General features: G+C 44.4%; 1 protein-coding gene across 1 annotated transcript in view; it reads right to left on the reverse strand.

Annotated features, from left to right (window-relative positions):
• OLA1 (Obg like ATPase 1) overlaps positions 1-24,088 on the reverse strand; it is a 216,206-nt gene that overhangs the window by 186,045 nt on the left and 6,073 nt on the right. Inside the window, exons 2-3 of the mRNA XM_069733169.1 lie at positions 19,106-19,206; positions 723-866 (exon numbers count right to left, since the gene is read on the reverse strand). Coding sequence (XP_069589270.1) covers positions 723-866; positions 19,106-19,206 — 245 coding nt within the window. The remainder of the gene's footprint in view (positions 1-722; positions 867-19,105; positions 19,207-24,088) is intronic.

The raw sequence follows: 24,088 nt of genomic DNA on the forward strand, positions 1-24,088 counted from the left end.
AAGAAGACAAAATGCTCTTTACCTGCAGATATGGGGTTAAACTACAGGTAAATAGCATTACAATGCTGTCCGACCATCTTACTAAAAGTATAGCTACAGGGAGGACAAAAAACGTATTTCCCCCTGGGAGCCGCCAGATTTTAGTTACAGATACATGCAGGAAGTGGCTACAGTCACCGCTCAGTCCACAGTGAAAGGTGCCTGTAAGCAATCAAAAGACAAAAAACTGCCTCGTCGGCAGACCGTAAAAGCCTCGTCGGCAGACCGTAAGAGCCTCGTCGGCAGACCGTAAGAGCCTCGTCGGCAGACCGTAAGAGCCTCGTCGGCAGACCGTAAGAGCCTCGTCGGCAGACCGTAAGAGCCTCGTCGGCAGACCATAAGAGCCTCGTCGGCAGACCGTAAGAGCCTCGTCGGCAGACCGTCACGTTATCACAGCACACAGACTTTACATGGGACTGCAAGCTGCCAACTAGGATGATTTTTAATCCCACAAAGTCCAGTCCTCCAATGAGTAAGCGAATTTCACCTTTAATGACTGACCGTTGGCATGCTCACACAGCCAATGACTGGGACTGCGAGTTCTGATGAAGCTTTTACATTATCAAGGTCATAATTAAGCTTTTAAAAGAATATATTAGTATTATTTGAGACAACCCCTGCGGAGACAGAGCTCACCTCCAAGCAATCATCCCACCCGTGTGCTGGAAAGGACATCCTCCTACCTTGCCGGCTTGTGATGTTCACATAGAAAATCAAATCTCTCATCAGGGATGGGCACCCTGCTCTCATTGGGATTAATGGTGCAAAATGGAAAGTTTTCTGCAGCCGCCTGGCTCTTCGTCAACACATTAAAGAAAGTCGATTTCCTGTTGATGTAAAGAGAAGACGTGAGGAAGTCATCTTATGGGCATTCTGGGAAATCGTGTACATGATCTCATAATAAAACGGATTAACAGCAAATATCAATGACTATGCAGGTTTTTTTTTTCTAGCACCATAAAAATAGTATAAAGTTTTTCTGACAGTGCAAAATTACAAAACCAACCGTCGGACTTCAGTCCAATATTAAGGCTATGTGCACACGATGCGGATTTGCTGCGGATCCGCAGCGGATTTTCCACGCATAAACACTGCAGATCCGCACTGTGATGTACAGTACAATGTTAATCAATGGGATAAAAAAATAGCTGTGGAGATGGTGCGGAAAAATCAGTGCGGAATTGCTGCGGATTTCAAAGAGTTGCATGTCACTTCTTTTGCGCGGATCTGCAGCGTTTCTGCACCCCTCCATGTTAAAAATCCACAGTGGCAAAATAAGCAGAAAATCCGCACAAAATCCGCATCAATTCCGCATAAAAACCACACAAAATCCGGATAAAAACCGTGGCAAATCCGCAGCTGCGGATTCTGCCAGGAGATGCGGATTTTGTGCAGAAAATTCTGCACCTCTTTTCCTACGGGTGCACATAGCCTATCAGTGTGGAATTGGCATGAACTGGATTACATTACTTTTAAATTTGTGGTACATTTTTGTCTTCAGGGAGCATATGGAGAACCGTATCTTTTTGATAATGTGTTTTTTCCCCCAATTTTCCATATCACTATCTTTATTTTTTATTTTAAAAATCCGAAATATTGTGTTTTTCACACTTGTCTAATCCTACCCTCAACACTCCCTGTTCTGTACAGTCACTTTTCAGCAGTCTAACATTAAAGGGTTATTTCCAAAATATCAAATTTTCCCTCTCTAGTGATCATTGGGGTCGGACAGTTGGGACACCCAGCAATCCCAAAAATGGTGCTATGGAACCCACAAGAACGGGCTATACACCCATGTCTTGGATGGACTGGAGGAGCCCGTGCTCTATTGCATTGCAGCAGCTTAAGTATCCATGGTTACGACCACTGACAGCTGTCACTGTCAGTCGTCGTAACTATGGATACCTAAGCAGCTACTGCAATGCCTGCACATGTGTAAGAGGGTTACCTTCTCTGCTCCGTGCCTGGAACCACTTAGCTGTGAAGCAGGTTTCCCTGGGGGAAGACTTAGAGACCAGGACAGGAAGGAAGCCGGGTTGAGGGAGGAAAAGGGCGCGTGTTCCAGGGCTAGAGCAGCGTGCACTGGAGAGAGAGCAGCGTATGCAGAAAAGAGAGCATTGGGCGCAGCGGGGAGAGCAGCGGATACAGCAGCCAGAACAGCACGCAGCTGTGCTCCGGGAAAGAGAGAGAGTGAGCTCCCGGTCAGAGGACTGATACAGGGAGATTGTCCAGAAAGACTGCATCTTGTGAGTACGTGAAAACGGACTCTGCTGTGACTGGAGAGGTGCGCCCTGACGCCCGTGCAGAGACAGCGGCCCGTGCAGAGACAGCGGCCCGTGCAGAGACAGCGGCCCCTAGTACCCACGGTATTAGTGCAGAGCCCCTGATTCCTGTTGAGACCCAATAATAAACTGAGCATTGTTCTCCTGGGATAGGCTGCACTGTTGAAGCAAAAGACTCACAGCACAGGGGACCCCGTTTGCCTAGCATCCCCTCTGCCCACCACAGTAACCCCTTAAACCCCAGGTTGCGGGTTCCTAGAGACTACACAGCCGACGGATAACAGAGGGACGACAAGTGCCGCTGTTTCTCGGTACCTACGTTGGAGAAGACGACCCTACAAGCAAGTCCTCATCAGACTGATAAGTATTTTCCCAAGAAATTCCGTTTACTACTGTTATACTGTTTGACTGTCTGGGAACTGATACTGCTTCCCATATATTTGCACAGTTATTTTATCAGTTTATATTCTACTGTTTTCTCCCTGTGAGGAGAATATTGCTCCTGTTAATAAACACCCCTCAACAGTTGGACTGTCTGTTCCGTGGTGACATACTCTACCTTGCACTCTATTACACATGGGATAAGCGACATAGTGAGTCAGAAGAAATGTGCTACATTTCTGATTGGAGGTATTTGCCAAAATTAGTATTATTACATCAACTACATATTGCAATAGGATCTTGGAGCTGGGAATACTCCTTTAACCCCTGAACGACCGCCGATACGCCTTTTATAGGCAGCAGTTAAGGGTACTTAAACCACAGCACCGTTAATTAACGTCTGGAAAAAGTGTATTGCGCCCCCCAAAGTCGGAATTTCTCTGGCGTCACAGTTGCGGGGGGTAGCCGAGACCCCAGAGAACATGATTCGGGTGTGTTTTTATCAACCCCCGGGTTGCGATCGCCAGTAAATAACCGTTTACTGGCGGTCGCAAAAAAAAACAAAACGCGATTTCCCATTTAATTTCTCTTTTCTTCGATGTGATCGCACATCAGAGGACAGAGAAATGGGGTCCCTGATAGCCCCCCGATGCTCCTCGTCGCTCCCGAGGGGCGCCGCCATCTTTTTCCGGGGAAAAAATGGCAGGCGCATGAGCAGTGCGCCCGCGGCCGGCACCCGGAAGATCTTTGGGGTCTCGGCTGCCAGGGGTAGCCGAGACCCCAAAGAACATGATCGGGGGACCGCAAAAAGACCCCTCTCGGCTTATAGTCGAGTCATACCCAGGGGTCGGCAGGGGGGGGAGCTCCTGGCGCGGTCCCTGCAGGTCCCTGGCTCCCCTGCTTCTTCCTGTACTGAGCGGTCACATGGTACCGCTCATTACAGTAATGAATATGTGGCTCCACCTCCCATAGGGGTGGAGCCGCATATTCATTACTGTAATGAGCGGTAACTATGACCGCTCAGTACAGGAAGAAGCTGCCGGCGCCGGGAAGCAGGGACTGCACAGCACCACGAACAGGTGAGTATAACGGGGAGAGGAGTGCTGCGCGATATTCACTTGCTCCCCGTTCCGGCGCCGCTCCGTCTTCAGCGTCTTCTGCAGTGACGCTCAGGTCAGAGGGCGTGATGACGTGGTTAGTGCGCGCCCTCTGCCTGAACGACAGTGCAGAAGACGGTGAAGATGGAGCGGCACCGGAACAAGGAGCAGGAAAGTGCCGGGGGCCTGAGCGACGGAGATGGGAATATGTGATTTTTTTTTTTTTTTATTGCAGCAACAGCAAATGGAGCAAGTGTCTGTATGGAGCATCTATGGGGCCATAACGTTTGTGCAGCACTATATGGGGCAAGTGTCTGTACAGGGCCATAATCAAGGTTTGTGCAGCACCATATGGGGTAAGTGTCTGTATGGGGCCATAATCAAGGTTTGTGCCACACTATATGGGGCAAGTGTCTGTATGGGGCCATAATCAACGTTTGTGCAGCACTATATGGGGCAAGTGTCTGTATGGGGCCATAATCAACGTTTGTGCAGCACTATATGGGGCAAGTGTCTGTATGGGGTCATAACATTTGTGCAGCACTATATGGGGCAAGTGTCTGTATGGGGCCATAATCAAGGTTTGTGCAGCACTATATGGGGCAAGTGTCTGTATGGGGCCATAATCAACGTCTGAGCATCACTATATGGGGCAAGTGTCTGTATGGAGCATCTTATGGGGTCATAATCAAGGTTTGTGCAGCACTATATGGGCCAAATATCTTTATGGAGCATCTTATGGGGCCATTATTAACCTTTATGCAGGATTATATGGGCCATATTTTAACATGGAGCATCTTATGGGGCCTCCATAAACTTTATGGAGCATTATATGGGGCTCCTGATTCAATATGGATATTTAAAAACACTTAACCTACTGATGTCTCAATTAATTTTACTTTTATTGGTATCTATTTTTACTTTTGACATTTACCGGTAGCTGGCGCATTTCCCACCCTAGGCTTATACGCGAGTCATTAAGTTTTCCCAGTTTTTTTGTGGCAAAATTAGGGGGTCAGCTTATACTCGGGTCGGCTTATACTTGAGTATATACGGTAAATAATCCCCCCCCTTTATCACCCCCTTAGTTAGGAAAAAATGATAAAATAAAAAAATGTATGTATTTCTATTTTCCAATTAGGGTTAGGGGCTACGGTTAGGGCTAGGGTTGGGGCTAAAGTTAGGGTTAGAGTTTGGGCTAAAGTTAGGGTTAGGGCTAAAGTTAGGGCAAGGGTTAGGGTTGGAGCTAAAGTTAGGGTTAGGGTTGGGGCTAAAGTTAGGGTTGGGATTAGGGTTGGGATTAGGGTTTGGATTAGGGTTAGGGTTGGTATTAGGGTTAAGGTTGGCATTAGGGTTAGGATTGGGATTAGGGTTAAGGTTAGGTTTGAGGGTAGGGTTGAGATTATGATTACGGGTGTGTTGGGCTTAGATTAGGGTTGGGATTAGGGTTAGGGGTGTTTTGGCGTTAGGGTTGTAATTAGGGTTATGGTTAGGGTTGGGATTAGGGATGTTTTGGGGTTAGGGTTTTGATTAGGGTTAAGGATTGGGTTGGTATTAGCGTTGGGGGGTGTGTTGGGGTTATGGTTGGAGTTAGAATTGGGGGGTTTCCACTGTTTAGGTACATCAGGGGGTCTCCAAACGCGACAGCCAATTCTGCGTTCAAAAAGTCAATTGGTGCTCCCTCTCTTCTGAGCTCTGCCGTGCGCCCAAACAGTGGTTTACCCCCACATATGGAGTATCAGCGTACTCAGGACTGATTGGACAACAACTCTTGGGGTCCAGTTTCTCCTGTTACCCTTGCGAAAATAAAAAAAAAATTGGGGGCTAAAAAATCATCATTTTTGTGGAGGGAAAAAATGATTTTTTATTTTCATGGCTCTGCGTCAAACTTCTGTGAAGCACTTGGGAGTTCAAAATGCTCACCACATATCTAGATAAGTTCCCTGGGGGGTCTAGTTTCCAAAATAGGGTCACTTTTGGTGGGGTTTCTACTGTTTAGGTACATCAGAGGCTCTGAAAATGCAACATGACACCCGCAGACCATTCCATCAAAGTCTGCATTTTAAAACGTCACAACTTCCTTTCGAGCCCTGATGTGTGCTCAAACAGTGGTCCCCCCCCCTCCCCCACATATGGGGTATCAGCAAACTCAGAACAAATTGGACAACAAATTTTGGGGTCGAATTTCTCCTGTTACCCTTGGGAAAAAAAAATTGGGGACTAAAAAAATCATATTTGTGGAAAAAAATATATATGTATTTTCACAACTCTGCATTATAAACTTCTATGAAGCACTTGGGCGTTTAAAGTGCTCACCACACATCTACAGTTGTGGCCAAAAGTATTGACCCCCCTGCAATTTTGTCAGATAATACTCAGTTTCTTCCTGAAAATGATTGCAATCACAAATTCTTTGGTATTATTATCTTCATTTAATTTGTCTTAAATGAAAAAAAACACAAAAGAGAATGAAGCAAAAAGCAAAACATTGATCATTTCACACAAAACTCCAAAAATGGGCCAGACAAAAGTATTGGCACCCTCAGCCTAATACTTGGTTGCACAACCTTTAGCCAAAATAACTGCGACCAACCGCTTCCGGTAACCATCAATGAGTTTCTTACAATGCTCTGCTGGAATTTTAGACCATTCTTCTTTGGCAAACTGCTCCAGGTCCCTGATATTTGAAGGGTGCCTTCTCCAAACTGCCATTTTTAGATCTCTCCACAGGTGTTCTATGGGATTCAGGTCTGGACTCATTGCTGGCCACCTTAGAAGTCTCCAGTGCTTTCTCTCAAACCATTTTCTAGTGCTTTTTGAAGTGTGTTTTGGGTCATTGTCCTGCTGGAAGACCCATGACCTCTGAGGGAGACCCAGCTTTCTCACACTGGGCCCTACATTATGCTGTAAAAATGTGTTTGTAGTCTTCAGACTTCATAATGCCATGCACACGGTCAAGCAGTCCAGTGCCAGAGGCAGCAAAGCAACCCCAAAACATCAGGGAACCTCCACCATGTTTGACTGTAGGGACCGTGTTCTTTTCTTTGAATGCCTCTTTTTTTCTCCTGTAAACTCTATGTTGATGCCTTTGCCCAAAAAGCTCTACTTTCGTCTCATCTGACCAGAGAACATTCTACCAAAACGTTTTAGGCTTTTTCAGGTAAGTTTTGGCAAACTCCAGCCTGGCTTTTTATGTCTCGGGGTAAGAAGTGGGGTCTTCCTGGGTCTCCGACCATACAGTCCCTTTTCATCCAGACGCCGATAGATAGTATGGGTTGACACTGTTGTACCCTCGGATTGCAGGGCAGCTTGAACTTGTTTGGATGTTAGTCGAGGTTCTTTATCCAACATCCGCATAATCTTGCGTTGAAATCTCTTGTCAATTTTTCTTTTCCGTCCACATCTAGGGAGGTTAGCCACAGTGCCATGGGCTTTAAACTTCTTGATGACACTGCGCACGGTAGACACAGGAACATTCAGGTCTTTGGAGATGGACTTGTAGCCTTGAGATTGCTCATGCTTCCTCACAATTTGGTTTCTCAAGTCCTCAGACAGTTCTTTGGTCTTCTTTCTTTTCTCCATGTTCAATGTGGTACACACAAGGACACAGGACAGAGGTTGAGTCAACTTTAATCCATGTCAACTGGCTGCAAGCGTGATTTAGTTATTGCCAACACCTGTTAGGTGCCACAAGTCAGTTACCGGTGCCGTTAATTACACAAATTAGAGAAGCATCACATGATTATTCGAACAGTCCCAATACTTTTGTCCACCCCCTTTTTTATGGTTGGTGTGAAATTATATCCAATTTGGCTTTAGGACAATTATTTTTGTGTTTTTTCATTTAAGACAAATTAAATGAAGATAATAATAAAGAATTTGTGTTTGAAATCATTTTCAGGAAGAAACGGAGTATTATCTGACAGAATTGCAGGGGTGTCAATACTTTTGGCCACAACTGTAGATAAGTTCATAGGGGGGTCTAGTTTCCAAAATGGGGTCATTTGTGGGGGTTTCTACTGTTTAGGTACATCAGGGGCTCTGCAAACACAACATAACGCTCGCAGACCATTCTATCAAAGTCTGCATTCCAAAACGGCGCGCCTTCCCTTCCAAGCTCTGCCATGTGCCTAAACAGTGCCCCCCACATATGAGGTATCCGCGTACTCAGCATAAATTGCACAATAAATTTTGGGGTCCAATTTCTCCCGTTACCCTTGTGAAAGTAAAAATCTGGGGGTGAAAAGATCATTTTTGTGGAAAAAATATGATTTTTTTTTATTTTCTGTGAAGCAGTTAGGGGTTCATAGTGCTCACCACACATCTAGATAAGCTCTTTGGGGGGTCTAGTTTTCAAAATGGGGTCATTTGTGGGGGGTTTCTACTGTTTAGGTACATCAGGAGCTCTGCAAATGCAACATGACGCCCGCAGAACATTCCATCAAAGTATGCATTTTAAAATGTCAATACTTCCCTTCCGAGCCCCGTTGTGTGCCCAAACAGTGGTCCCCCCCCACATGTGGGGTATCAGCGTACTCAGGACAAACTGGACAACAAATTTTGGGGTCCAATTTCTCCTGTTACCCTTGAGAAAATAAATTGTGAGCTAAAAACTCATTTTTGAGGAAAAAAAAGGATTTTTTATTTTCACGGCTCTACGTTATAAATTTCTGTGAAGCACTTGGGGGTTCAAAGTGCTCACTACACATCTAGATAAGTTCCTTAATGGGTTTAGTTTCCAATGTGGGGGGTTTCTACTGTTTAGGCACATCAGGGGCTCTCCAAACGCGACATGGCGTCCGATCTCAATTCCAGCCAATTCTGCATTGAAAAAGTCAAATGGAACTCCTTCTCTTCCAAGCTCTGCCGTGCGCCCAAACTGTGGTTTACCTCCGCATATGGGGTATTGGCGAACTCACGACAAATTGCACAACAACTTTTGGGGTCTAATTTCTCCTGTTACACTTGTAAAAATAAAAATTTGGGGGGCGAAAAGATCATTTTTGTAGAAAAAATGCGATTTTTTATTTTCATGGCTCTACGTTATAAATTTCTGTGAAGCACTTGGGGGTTCAAAGTGCTCACCACACATCTAGATAAGTTCCTTAAGGGGTCTAGTTTCCAAAATGGTGTCACTTGTGGGGAGTTTCCACTGTTTAGGCACATCAGGGGCTCTCCAAACACGACATGGCGTCCGATCTCAATTCCAGCCAATTCTGCATTGAAAAAGTCAAACGGGGCTCCTTCTCTTCCAAGCCCTGCTGTGCGCCCAAACAGTGGTTTACCCCCACATATGGGGTATTGGCGTATTCAGGAGAAATTGCACAACAAATTTTGTGGCTTATTTTCTCTTTTTACACTTGTAAAATAAAAAAAATTGGTTCTGAAGTAAAACGTTTGCAAAAAAAGTTAATTTCTTTTAATTGGCAAAATGGGTCAGACGAGAGATTTGACGAGCTCTGAAAAGTCCAAAATTGTGAGATGTCTTGCAGAGGGATGCAGCAGTCTTGAAATTGGCAAACTTTTGAAGCGTGATCACCGAACAATCAGGCGTTTCTTGGCACATAGCCAACAGGGTCACAAGAAGCGTGTTGGGCAAAAAAGGCGCAAAATAACTGCCCATGAATTGAGGAAAATCAAGCGTGAAGCTGCCAAGATGCCATTTGCCACCAGTTTTGCCATATTTCAGAGCTGCAACATTACTGGAGTAACAAAAAGCACATGGGGTGCGATACTCAGGGACATGGCCAAGGTAAGGAAGGCTGAAAAACGACCACCTTTGAACAAGAAACATAAGATAAAACGTCAAGACTGGGCCAAGAAATATCTTAAGACTGACTTTTCAAAGGTTTTATGGACTGATGAAATGAGAGTGACTCTTGATGGGCCGGATGGATGGGCCAGAGGCTGGATCAGTAAAGGGCAGAGAGCTCCACTCCGACTCAGATGCCAGCAAGGTGGAGGTGGGGTACTGGTATGGGCTGGTATCATCAAAGATGAACTTGTGGGACCTTTTCGGGTTGAGGATGGAGTGAAGCTCAACTCCCAGACCTACTGCCAGTTTCTGGAAGACAACTTCTTCAAGCAGTGGAACAGGAAGAAGTCGGTATCGTTCAAGAAAAACATGATTTTCATGCAGGACAATGCTCCATCACTTGCCTCCAACTACTCCACAGAGTGGCTGGCCAGTAAAGGTCTCAAAGAAGAAAAAATAATGACATAGCCCTCTTGTTCACCTGATCTGAACCCCAGAGAGAACCTGTGGTCCCTCATAAAATGTGAGATCTATAGGGAGGGAGCACGGTCCACCTCTCAGAACAGTGTCTGGGAGGCTGTGGTGGCTGCTGCACGCAATGTTCATCGTAAAGGCTACGTTCACATTTGCGTTGTGCGCCGCTACGCACAACGCAAATAAAAACGCACCAAAACGCACGCAAAAACGCTGCGTTTTGCGACGCATGCATCCTTTTTTGCCGAAATTTGGACGCAAGAAAAATGCAACTTGTTGCGTTTTCTGCGCCCGACGCTTGCGGCAAAAAAACCGCATGCGTCGCACAACGCAGCACAACGCATGTCCATGCGTCCCCCATGTTAAATATAGGGGCGCATGACGCAAGCGTCGCCGCTGCGTCGCCCGACGCAAACACGCAAAACGCTAATGTGAACGTAGCCAAACAGATCAAGCAACTGACAGAATCTATGGATGGAAGGCTGTTGTGTCATCATAAAGAAAGGTGGCTATATTGTTCACTAATTTTTTGGGGCTTTGTTTTTGCATGTCAGAAATGTTTGTTTCTAAATTTTGTGCAGTTATATTGGTTTACCTGGTGAAAATAAGTGAGATGGGAATATATTTGGTTTCTATTAAGTTGCCTAATAATTCTGCACAGTAAGGCTAAGTGCACACGTTCAGGATTTCTCGCAGAAAATTCCTGAGAAAACTGGACATTTTCTGCAAGAAATCCGCAAGAAAACCGCATGCGTTTTTGCCGCGTTTTTTTCCGGACACTTCCCAATGCATTTAGTAGTGGGAAATCCGCAAAAAAAACGCAAAATTAATGAACATGCTGCGGTTTTTACATGTGCACAAAACATGCGGAATTCATTCTAAACCGGGTTACTACGTTCATTAGCTTTCATAAACCTGGATACCCATCTATTCCCTGCCGCATTGCTGGTATATAAGGCTCCTAAGGCTGATACCTGTACTCTAAGGGTATTTACCGCCAATCCCAATTCTCGGCCTCTCTGTAAGAACTCCAGAATTGCCGGAATTGGAACCCTGTCTGTTAAGGGATGCTGATGAAAGGCAAGGAACTTCTTCCAAACTTTAGTGTAAATCTTGGTCGTAATCTCTTTCCGGCTACTTAAAAGGGTAGATATTAAGGCGTCCGAAAACCCCCTCTATGCTAGCAACTCCCTCTCAAATTCCACGCTGTCAAATGCAGAGACTCCACATTGGGGTAACGAAATGGACCTTGAGAGAGAAGTTCAGGACTCGAGGGCAACACCCAAGGGTCGGTCACTGACATTGCTCTGAGTAAGGAGAACCATGGCCTCCTGGGCCAGAAGGGGGCAATTAGGATTACTCTCGCCTTCTCCTCCCTGATCTTCCTGAGAACTAGAGGAATCAGACACATTGGGGGAAACGCATATGCTAGAGGGACGTCCCAACGAACTTGAAGGGAATTTACTATACAAGGTTTATCCGCTACCCGAAGGGATGCAAACTTCCTGATCTGCCTGTTATCCCTTGTAGCAAACAGATCTATAACGGGTAACCCCCAAAGACCGACTATCTGTTTGAATATTAACCGGTTTAGAGACCATTCTCCCTGACGTAGAGAATGACGGCTGAGGTAGTCTGCCTCCATATTGTGTTCTCCTTGTATGTGAATTGCTAAAAAAGAAAGGAAGTGAGTTTCGGCTATGGTGAGTATGTCTGCAGTGGTGATCATTAGAGATCCTGACCTTGCCCCTCCTTGATGGTTGAGGTATGCCACTACTGTCATGTTGTCGGTCTGTACCCGCATATGTGAATCCCGCAGGATCGGTAGAAACTTAAGCAGGGTATATTTGACTGCTGTAAGCTGCTTCCAATTTGAGGATCTTTGGGTTTCTAGAAGAGACCATTGCCCTTGGGTCCAAACACTTCCCATGTGAGCTCCCCAACCTATTGGGCTGGCATCGGTTGTGACCATGTTGTCCGGTACTATTCCCCAATGTACCCCTTTTAACAAATGACAAATATCTAGCCACCATTTTAGACTGTGGAGAGTGGCGGCTGATAGTCTGAGTCTTCCATTCAGTTGACCTTGAAGACTCCTTTCTGCATCTAGGATTTCGGATTGCAATACCCGAGGGTGGAATTTAGCCCACTGAACGGACGGAATACATGACGTCAATGACCCCAGAAGGGACATTGCGTCTCTCAAGGTTAGATTTGGATCTTTTCTTACAGTCCTGACTTTGTGAATAATCCTCTGCTTTTTTTCTTCTGGAAGGAAACATAACTGATCTTCTGAACTTAGCAGAATACCGAGGAAAATCTGACTCGTTGATGGCTCTAGCTTTGATTTCTTTAGGTTGACCAACCAACCTAGGTCCTGTAAAGATGATATTATACAGTTTAGGCAGATTTTACACTGGAAAAACGAATTACCCACTACCAGGAAGTCATCCAAGTAGGGTATAACTAATGTATCCTGTTCTCTGATATAGGCCATTACTTCTGCAATGATTTTAGTAAACACCCTCGGTGCCATAGATAATCCAAATGGCATTGCCGTAAACTGAAAATGTCTGACCTGATTGTTTAATCGCACCGCCATTCTGAGGAATCGCTGTTGATCCTTGTGAATGGGTAGATGGTAGTACGCATCCTTTACATCCATATAACTGTCTGTCATATAACACCTGGGAAAAAGAAGTTTAGTTGCCGATTTAATGGATTCCATTTTAAAGGCGTGGTATTGTAGAAATTTATTCAGCTTCCGTAAATTTATGATGGTCCGAAAGGATCCATCAGGCTTGGAAATCAAAAACAAAGGGGAATAAAACCCCTCTTTTTCCTGATCTTTCGGTACCTCAACAATAACCTCCTTTTGTCTCAACAGCTGAACCTCTCTTTCCAGGGCCTGTTGTTGATCTGAAGAATTAAGGACAGTTAATACATAGTAATCAGGAGGTATCTCCCGAAACTCCAACTTTAATCCTGACGCAACTATACCCAAAATCCAGCTGCTGGAAGTTATTTTGGCCCATTGGTTATAGAAATATCTTAGTCTACCCCCTACTGGAAGTTGTGACCTATCGGTAATTGCGACTACGCCTTGAAGATGATGATGAGGTATTGAAGTCTGAACCTTTCTTCCTTGGCTCCATCGGCTCCCAATCCCGGTTTGAATAAGGTATCCAGTAGGGCATGCGACTCCTGAAGGTATTCCTAAAAGTAGGATTGAATACTTTAGGAAATCCCTTCTTCCTATCCTCTGCCTTAGCGAAGATGTCATCCAGCACAGGGCCAAACAAGTACTCACCCCTGCATGGAATAGTACATAGTTTAGCTCTAGCCTGAGCGTCCCCTTCCCAGGTCTTAAGCCATAGATCTCGCCGGGCAGCATTCGAGAGTCCCGCTGATCTGGCTGCAAGTTTCAGAGAGTCTACAGACGCATCTGCCAAATACGCCACACCCTCCCAAATCTGAGAGAGGGAGTTCAGCAATTTGTCTCTAGGCACCTTAGTTGTTAGCTGTTCCTCCAGCTGAGCTACCCAGTCCATAACCGATCTGGCAGTGCAGGTACTAGCAATTGCAGGTTTATATGCTCCTGACGACGACTCCCAAACCTTTTTAGGAACATGTCTGCTTTTATATCAGACGGATCCTTTAGAAGGCCTACATCCTCTAGTGGTAAAGTGCCTGATTTAGATGTGGAAGCCACAGCTGCGTCCACCTTAGGGACCTTCACCCACTCGGCTAAAACTTTATCATCAAAGGGGTATCTTCTCTTTGCAGATGATGGCAAAAAAACCCTTATCCTGCTTATCCCATTCACGTTTAATAAAGGTCCTTAACCGTGTCTACTACCAGAAACGACCTATGATTCTTCTGACACAACCCTGCAAACATTATATCTTGGGCTGACCTCGGCTCCTTGTTTTCCGCAACCCCCATGGGTGTGCGAACCGCCGTAACCAACATATCCATACTATCCACCAAAAAGCATGGCCTTCCCTCTTCATCCGAGGAGGATGGCGATGAGGAACCTGAACATTCGCCCCCTGATGACCGCCCTGAGGTCTGATGCACGAAGGGGAGCTTCTTCCTCTAAGGTCCGACAAATACAAGCCTGGCAAAGCTTTTTACTACAGCTATCAGGCAAAGGTACTGTGCACAATGCACACTGCTTATGCTTAGTTTTAGTCGTCTTTTTGACCTACAACAAAGCACAAAAAACGGACCATATCAGCTACTAGGTGTACTTATAACACTCACCAAAGGCTGAACTCAAGAGTACCGGTTTTGGAGGAGGTGAATCCACACGCGATGCTGGGGCGCTCGAACGCTGTTGCCCCCGTACCACACTGCTGCTACTTCTTGAGCGGCTGCTACCGCTTTTCCTGCGCTGCTCAGGCACCTCCACCTGAAGGTGGTCTGTGTCCCCTACCGAGGACATGTTGCCGCACACCCAGCACACAGCCTCCGCTGCTTAATACCTGCAGCTGCGCCTCCTCCCCGGCCTCCCCCGGAAGTGTTACCATCTACTTCCGGGTCACAAGCGCTGATGAGACGCTGAGCTCACGCGGCCCAGGGCGGCTCTGCCCGACCCCTGGGATCATGACATCCACATGGCCAGACGAGGAGGGATCTGCAAGCAGGACACCCCCGATGCTGCTTCCAGTGACCCCGTCTCTGCCGTTCCCGCAGACACAGCGCAGAGGCCGAAGGACCTGGGTAAGAACTTCGTGCTTTAGCACCTGTCTGTTCCCATCTAGGACAGGAACCTAAACTGGAGTGGTGAGGGGGACCGCCCCTTTAAATCCTGTATGTTCCTGTCCAGATGGTGGGCCGATCCCTCTCTCGTAGGGTGCTGTCGTGGTGATAGGAAAAAGCTCCATATCTCTGGAGCCGTATGGCAGATTTAGAGGCAACAAAAAGTGTAAGACTCAGGGGAGTAGTGGGAATAAAATAAGGACAAATACTGGGCACTTTTCACATTGTCCTCTTTAACATGAAAACCTGATAAAAGCAATAGGTCAGTTTTCTGATGTTGTAGGTGGTATTAACAGAATCATTTCACGGGTTACACAGGCTAGATCAAACGTGGCGGCAGTCACGGCACTACTAGCCGCAGGTTACTGAGGGCACAATATCAGATGTGACCAACCAGGTTCAATCACTGCATCTTAAAAGCACTGTACTCATATGGGCACTATATGGCGGTAGACACAGTGGCTATAGGCTCACACTGCACGCCTATAGTGCAGCCTGTGCATTTTTAGCACAAGCAAAGGTGAATCATAATATACATTAAATATATTCTGAATAGGAGCCACTTACAGGTCAACATTAACCCCTTTGCAACCTCCGCCGTACTTGTACTGCGGAGGTTGCATCTCCCCCTTTGAAGTGAGCTCCGGCGGTGAGCCCACATCAAAGCCAGGACATGTCAGCTGTTTTGTACTGACATGTACCCGCAATAGCAGCGGGTGAAATCGCGATCCAACCGCTGCTATTAACTAGTTAAATGCCGCTGTCAAACGCTGACAGCGGCATTTAACAAGCGCTCCCGGCTGTGTTGCCGGAAGTACGTGCACGGCTGAGCCCTGTAACGTGATCAGGGGTCAGCAATGCATCGGCATAACAACCAAAGGTCACCTGAAGACCTCTATGATTGTTGATGCCGGATTGCTGTGAGCGCCACACTGTGGTCAGCGCTCATAGCAATGCTGCAATTTTACTACATAGGAGCGATCTGAGCATCGCTCCTATGTAGCAGAGCCGATCGAGTTGTGCCAGCTTCTAACTTACCATGGAGGATATTGAAGCATGGCGAAAGTAAAAAAAAAATGTTTAAAAAAAAAAATCTAATATATAAAGCTGAATGTGTGTGTGTATGTGTGTATGTCCGGGATTGGCATCTGCAACGTCGCAGCTACAGCCACACGTCTGGACCCCGAAAGCGTCATAGGCTATGTTGTGAGGCGAAATTTTAACCCCGCGCGTTCCAATTCACCAAACAATTTTGCCCCTATCTTCATAATGGAGTGAAAGGAAAAGTGTTGGAGGCAAATTGACAGCTGCCAGATGTGAACAAGGGGGACTTAAAGAATGAGAGCGATGGCGCCAAAGAGTATATACCGTACAGTTGCTAAGGTGAAGCCCCGACATGGGATACTCACCACACACGGGGATATGAACACACACACAAAATGCGCCACACACTACCACATGCTTGAACACATATACCACCCTCAACACACATTTCACCACACATACACGAACCTCGCCACATAAAAGTCGAAACACAAAAGTTGCCGCTCAAAACTCGCCACGCGCAAAACTAGGCTCACGCAAAACTCGCCACACGTGCAAAACTCACCTCATGGAAAACTCGCCACACGCGGAAAAATTGCCACATGCACAAAAGTTGCAACACATGCAAAAGTTGCCTCACACAAAACTTGCACATACTCAAAACGCACCACACATAAAACTCACCACGCGCAAAACTTGCCATGCGCAAAACTTGCTGCACACAACTTGCTACACTAACCTGTCACATGCAACTCGACACACAAAAAGTTGCTACAAGCATGTCGCCACACAAAACTCATGAGGGAAAATAGTGGAGTGATCGGAAAATGACAGATGTGAGGTGGAAATGACAAGTGTTAGGGGGGAATGAGAGGAGTGAGGGGAAAAATAAGAGGCGTGATTGGAAAATAAGAGAAGTGAGGTGCTATAACTAACCACAGATATTTACTATGCCCAGGCAACGCCAGGCTCCTCAGCTAGTGTGTGTATATATATATATATATATATATATATATATATATATATATATATATATATATATATATATATATATATATATATATATATATATATATATATATAAGATATAGATATAATATATAAGTTTGAATCACCCCCCTTCCACCCCATTCAAAATAAAACAATAAAAAAAATTAAACCTACACATATTTGGTATCGCCGGGTTCAGAATCGCCAAATCAATGGAAAAAAAAAGGATTAACCTGATCACTAAACGGCGTAGTGATAAAAACAATTCAAAACGACAGAATTACGCTTTTTTGGTCGCCGCGACACTGCATTAAAATGCAATAACGGGCGATAAAAAGAACGTATCTGCACCGAAATGGTATAATTAAAAACGGCAGCTCGGCACGCAAAAAATAAGCCCTCACCCAACCCGAGATCCCGAAAAATGGAGATGCTATGGGTATCGGAAAATTGCACAATTTTTTTTTTTTTTTTAGCAAAGTTTGGATTTTTTTTTCATCACAAATAAAAAAGAACCCAGATTTGGTTCATGTCCATGTTTGGTATCTATGAACTCGTAATGACCTGGAGAATCACAATGGCAGGTCATTTTTAGCATTTAGTGAACCTAGCAAAAAAGCCAAACAAAAAACAATTATGGGATTGCACTTTTTTTGTAATTTGACTACACTTGGAATTTTTTCCTCATTTTCTAGTATACGACATGGTAAACCCAATCGTTCAAAAGTAGAACTCCTCCCGCAATAAATAAGCCTTCACATGGCCAAATTGACGGAAAAATAAAAAGTTATGGCTCTGGGAAGAAGGGGAGCGAAAAACGAAAAAGCAAAAAAGAAAAAGGCAGGGTCTATAAGGGGTTAAAACCGCAGCTGCGGAAACAGTTATGATAATCCGCGAACCAACAGACTAAGGAATCAGCAGCAGTTCAGCGACTCACCTGAAGCTACGCGAGGCTTACAGTTATCTGACCTACTCATACTTCATTACCTCCAACGACGTAACCACAATCTGATGGAAATTCTCCTTGGCTAAAGGCCCAGAATATTAATATCACAGGCGGTAATCACACAAAGTTATAGCATAATGCTGCTTTTAACATTTCGCAGTTTACATCTGCGAGACAAGAGCAGCAATTGTGTGGTGGAGAAATATCAGAGGAGGTCGCCGTGAAGCAGAGAGTCAAAATGTGAGATAAGAGCCTCGTGTCAATTTTACAAATATGTTTCTTAGATCCCTGGACAATGCGGAGCGAAGAGCATTTTTTCTTTTTAAGATTGAGTTATATAATGTAATGTTTTTTACTATTTTAACATGTCGGAAAGAAAATATTCTTGGACCCTCATTGATGGCAAGAAATAAAGTCCCCATCCCTGCTCCACGAGATACGGGAACAGCAGCATTTAACCATATTTAAAGGGCATTTGCAGGTACGGATCACTTGCGCATAGGCAGGTCACATGCCGATTGTGCACGTGTTTCTACAGGTATCTGTAACGTCATCGGCGACGCTAACCTCCCAATACTGAAATGAGTGGAGCCAGAAAACCCTATGGGCTGACAACACTTTTTAATATTTCCAGAACTTCTTTGCTGTGTAATGTATCCTCAGTGCTCATTTAGGCTGAACAATCCGGATGGCAGGACCTGTGGACTCAGGTCATGTGACCCTAATGACATCATTACAGCCTGCTTATGATTGGTCATTGTCATACAGGGAGAAGAAGTACACGCCCCCCAGAGAAAAAATATCTAATAACACCCACTTGAGCTTTAACAAAAGTGAACTTATTAGGTGCCAAATACTTTGATTGGTAATACCACCACAGCTTTAGTCATTGCCAGTTTTTGAAGGAATCAGGAGATATGCTCCAAATACAATGTATATATGTTATTAATATTGATTAACTTATTTTTCATAAGAATTGAGATGATTGTAGAAATGTTAATAATACATTTACTGACCCCTATTTATGAAAGATCGAGCCAGGACTTTGGCTTAAAAATTCCACAGTCCCTGGATAAAAGTTAGAGAAGTTTTCATTTGAAGGAACATCTTATAGACTAGAAGAATGAATAAATGAATTTCATAAGGGCCTACAACTAACACTTCTATGTCCTGTACTGACATTTGGCCGAGCTTTTTAGAGCACAACTGTCAAACAGATGCATTGAGACAGGGACAGCTGGAACGTAGCCATGAAGGGTTAACAGAGCGTGATCCCAGTTCTCCAAGGTTCACCCTTCATCTTCCCGACATAAGGGCGCATTGCTTTACATACCCTACGTTTGGCAGTCCTACTATTCCAATCTTCAAAGAGGTCCCAAATCTTCCGATAATCGGGTGCTGTTTTGGTCCATCGTCTGCTTTCTTGGGAGGCATCTAAAGTGTTAAAAAAAAGGGACACCTAATTACTTCCTAAGGCCATTAGCTATTACCAATAGATGGAAATAATAAGCAGGTACCTTTTTTGGAGCCATTATCGCATCGCTTTAAGAGATGACAAAGAACAGTGTGAAGATTAGAGATGGAAGCGTTTCTTCCACAAGATACAAATCTCACTTTAAAGATGGTGAAAAGCTTTAAATCCACACGAGGCGCTACACGGGCGGCAGCCGACAGGCTAAGAATAGCTGAGCGACGGCGAGGACCCCAGCGAAGCAGCTGAGCACTCACTTTCTAAGCATTACACCTGACGCCATCAATACGGGCAACTGACAGCGTCACCCCTGCCCCGAGAACCACAGTAATGAATGGAGAATGAGACGCCAGCCACCATGCCAACGAGGAGCTTCAGCTCGGCTCAACATGCAAAGACGGTCACTGACAGATAAGAGGCAGTGTGCAACAGCGGCCATTATCACCAGTCCAATAAACAGGGAATGGAGCAGTGAGCATGCATGCGCACAAGCAGCTTGGGGTCCAGTCAGTCATAACTTATCCCTGGGTGATAAATGCATTTACTCCTTTAAAGGTTGCCCTGGACTTTGATGACTTATCCCTGGCATAGGTCAATATGAGATCAACACCCAGCATCCTTAAAAATCAGCTGTGAGTGGACACCATAGCGGCCAGATGTACACAGTGTACATAGTCAATGGCAGCAAAGCTGCAGTACCGAGAATGACCACTAAATGTATGGCACTGTGCAATTTCAGCTCCATTCACTGTGTACATCCGGCCGCCACTGGCAACAGCTGATCCCCCGCCGCCACTGGCAACGGCTGATCCCCACGCCGCCACTGGCAACGGCTGATCCCCACGCCGCCACTGGCAACGGCTGATCCCCAAGCCGCCACTGGCAACGGCTGATCCCCACGCCGCCACTGGCAACGGCTGATCCCACGCCGCCACTGGCAACGGCTGATCCCACGCCGCCACTGGCAACGGCTGATCCCCACGCCGCCACTGGCAACGGCTGATCCCCACGCCGCCACTGGCAACGGCTGATCCCCAGCCACCACTGGCAACGGCTGATCCCCAGCCGCCTCTGGCAACAGCTGATCCCCAGCCGCCACTGGCAACAGCTGATCGGCCGCCATCAGTGGATGTAGCTGACCACCTGCCATCAGTCGATCTGATACTGATAACCTATCTCAAGGATAGGCCATCAATATTAACACTAGACAACCTCTTTAAATGTACTGCCAACTATTAGGATGAAAGCCACTCATACCATCCACTGATCTAAAAAGAAGAGAGGAAAATTGACCATAAAAATGCCCAAATATAATACATTTTATTAGTAACATACATTAAAATTCAGAGCAATAACAAGGGGACATAATTACATAAGAGCAGTAACCGGGTGTGATAAGAATAGTACAGAAAAATGAATAAAATCAATAAACAACTATAAATTAGGTAAAATACCAGGGACGCCAAACCACTCAGAAAATATCAGTATTCAGACCAACATGCTGCAGTGAGTGGCGTTAAATGAATAAAAAAGCGTAGATAAATTGGTAATGAAGTGCACAATATATGAAATGCCGATACAGCAATAAGTGGATGATGAAAATGCAAAACAATTAATGAAAAAATATATTAACAAGAACAAAAGTAAAAAATGGTGTAAAAAAATGTGCTGGTGCAGTAAACATGAACACAAAAAAAATAACCTGGTGCAGGAGCAAAAAGGTAAGAATCTGTACGGGGACTCACTAGATGGAAAATTCATGTAAGGGTAAGTAAAGTATCAGCAGTCAGTAATATACTTACAGTAACAAAATGGTCCCTGTAATACCGGTGGATGGCGTGCCAACCCGACGCGCGTTTCGGCTTTTTGCCTTCGTCAAGGGGAGGACCACCGCTGATACTTTACTTACCCTTACTGGAATTTTCCATCTAGTGAGTCCCTATACACATTCTTACCTTTTTGCTCCTGCACCAGGCGATTTTTTGTGTTTTTGTTTACTGCACAAGCACATTTTTTTACACCATTGATTTTTTACTTTTGTTCTTGTTAATAAATTTTTTTTATTGTTTTGCATTTTCATCATCCACTTATTGCTGTATCAGCATTTCATATATTGTGCACTTCATTACCAATTTATCTACACTTTTTTATTCATTTAACGCCACTCACTGCAGCATGTTGGTCTGAATACTGATATTTTCTGAGTGGTTTGGCGTCCCTGGAATTTTACCTAATTTATAGTTGTTTATTGATTTTATTCATTTTTCTGTACTATTCTTATCACTGCTCTTATGTAATTACGTCCCATTGTTATTGCTCTGAATTTTAATGTATGTCACTAATAAAATTTATTATATTTGGACATTTTTATTGTCGGTTTTCCTCTCTTCTTTTTATTTCGGCAACTTCCGATTGTCCGTTTGTTAAATACCCATGGTAGTTTTTATTATTTTTATTGCAAATACTTGTATAATTTCTGCTTCCATTTGGGTGTTCCTTTGTTGTTTTACTTTGATCATCCACTGATCTGCCAAATACACTGTATCATTCACCACATATTTGTACCACACTATGACAATATTTAAAAGCTTAAAGTGGTTGTGAACCTCTAGGAAGCATTTATTTTCTTACATAAATGCATGTAATTGAGGCTAAAAATGCTTTTTACAATTGTGTTTCATCATAAATTTTATGAACAGAGATACAAAGAACCTTAAAAGTCAATTGCTGCAGACACTTTTCATTAAACCCAATTGCAAAAATATTATTTTTGGCCTCACATACATGCATTTAAGAAAAAGTCAAATAAAAAGCTGTCCTGAATGGTGGACAAGCCATTTAAAAGTGGATCTGTCACTTCCAAAACAATCTGTAATGTATCCATATCATCAGATAGATATCTTAGACCTGATGAGACTGGAGTATTTACTTCGAAAAATATTTTATATTTTAGAATAACTGTATAATTTCATATCAGGATGAACATTTTTTGTGTGTCCAGCTACAGTGTGGGAGCACTCATGAGACTTTGGGACTGATTATTGCATTTTGTGCCTTTTTTTATTCTATCTTATTTGTGTGAGTCATTAGGGTATGTGTTTTTGGATGTCTTATGGTTGCTTTGCCTTTTTTTTTTTGTTATAAGTGTGTGTTTATTTCTTACATTCACAATTGTGGGCGTAATTTTTATTTCATCAATTGTGACTTTTTTTAAAAGTTGCAAACTTTTTGCAAAAAATTTACTCCTCCATACGGTGTGATTTTTCTGCACGCCTAATATTTTTGCCCAAATCATACAACAGTTTGGAGGAATATGCAACTTTTTCCTCTAAAAAAGGCACAAAAAAAATGTAATGGAACAAAATAAAGGGCTTTATTTTTGTGCAAAATTAATGAACCGTCTGCACATTTTGAAGAATTTGGAGAAAAAGAAAGGATATAACACAAGACCAAAAAAGAAAATTGCAAACCAAAATAGTGATATAAGAGGGAGCCAATACATCACTGGGTAATTTGCCAAATGTACCATTAGAAAATCTGATAAGGGCTAGTGATAAGTGAATATACTTGTTACTCGAGATTTCCCGAGCATGCTGGGGGTTCTCAGAGTTTTTTTTTAGTGCTCGGAAATTTAGTTTTCATCGCCGCAGCTGAATAATTAAGTCTGGTAGCCAGCATAAGTACATGGGAGGATTCCCTAGCAACCAGGCAACCCCCACATGTACTTATGCTGGCTAACAGATGTAAATCATTCAGCTGCGGCAAGAAAAAATAAATTTCCGAGCACTAAAAAATACTCGGACACCCGAGCATGCTCGAGAAATCTCAAGTAACGAGTATATTCGCTCATCACTAGACGTGACCCCCTATTTCCAGGACTGTCCGAGCAGCCACTTATGAAAGTCTTAGATTTGAAAAAAATATAGTTCTTACCGATAACGGTATGTCTCTGAGCCCATGACGGCACCACGGAGAGAGGGGATCCGCCCACCAAGGACAGGAAACCTACAGATAAAAAGGCGGTACCACTCTCCCGCATCAGTTGTTTTACATAGAGAACGATGGGAGACTACTAAAACATTTGTTAGTGTTAACTGTTTAGCATAACAAGATACCGCGTGACTTTAAAAAACTATGAATAGACTATGGCACTATGTTGATGTGTGCACCCACAAGTGAAGGGAGGGAATGTACGGGTGCCGTCATGGGCTCACAGAAATACCGTTATCGGTAAGAACTATATTTTTCTCTGTCGCCCATGACGGCACCATGGAGAGATTTGCATAGATAGTACATTCAGGGAGGGACCACCGCTTCCAGAACCCTTTTACCGAAAGTAAGGTCTGAAGAGGAGATTAGGTCCAATCTATAGTGCCTATAGAATGTGGATGGTGAGGACCAGGTAGCAGCTCTACATATCTGGTCAATAGAAGCTCCGGCCTTCTCCGCCCAAGAAGTTGCCACTGCCCTTGTCGAGTGAGCCTTGACCTCCCCGGGAACGGACATTCCACTTGCCGAGTATGAAAGGCTGATGGCGTCCGTGATCCATCTTGCTATGGTGGCTTTGGATGCTTTTTTCCCCTTCCGGGGACCCTGGAAACACACAAACAGAGAGGGATCCTCCCTACTCTGTCTAGTGACTTCTAAGTATTGTAAGAGGCATCTTCTTACATCTAGTGTATGCAATATTTGTTCCTCCTTATTTTTATGGTTGGGACAGAAGGAGAGGAGAGATATCTCTTGAGACCTGTGAAACTTGGAAGCCACTTTCGGGAGATATGCTGGGTCTATTTTTAAAATGACCCTATCCTCTAATAACTGTGTGTAAGGGGGGTTAGCTGAAAG

This window comes from Ranitomeya imitator, chromosome 7, assembly GCF_032444005.1.
Source record: "Ranitomeya imitator isolate aRanImi1 chromosome 7, aRanImi1.pri, whole genome shotgun sequence".
Lineage (NCBI taxonomy): Eukaryota > Metazoa > Chordata > Amphibia > Anura > Dendrobatidae > Ranitomeya > Ranitomeya imitator.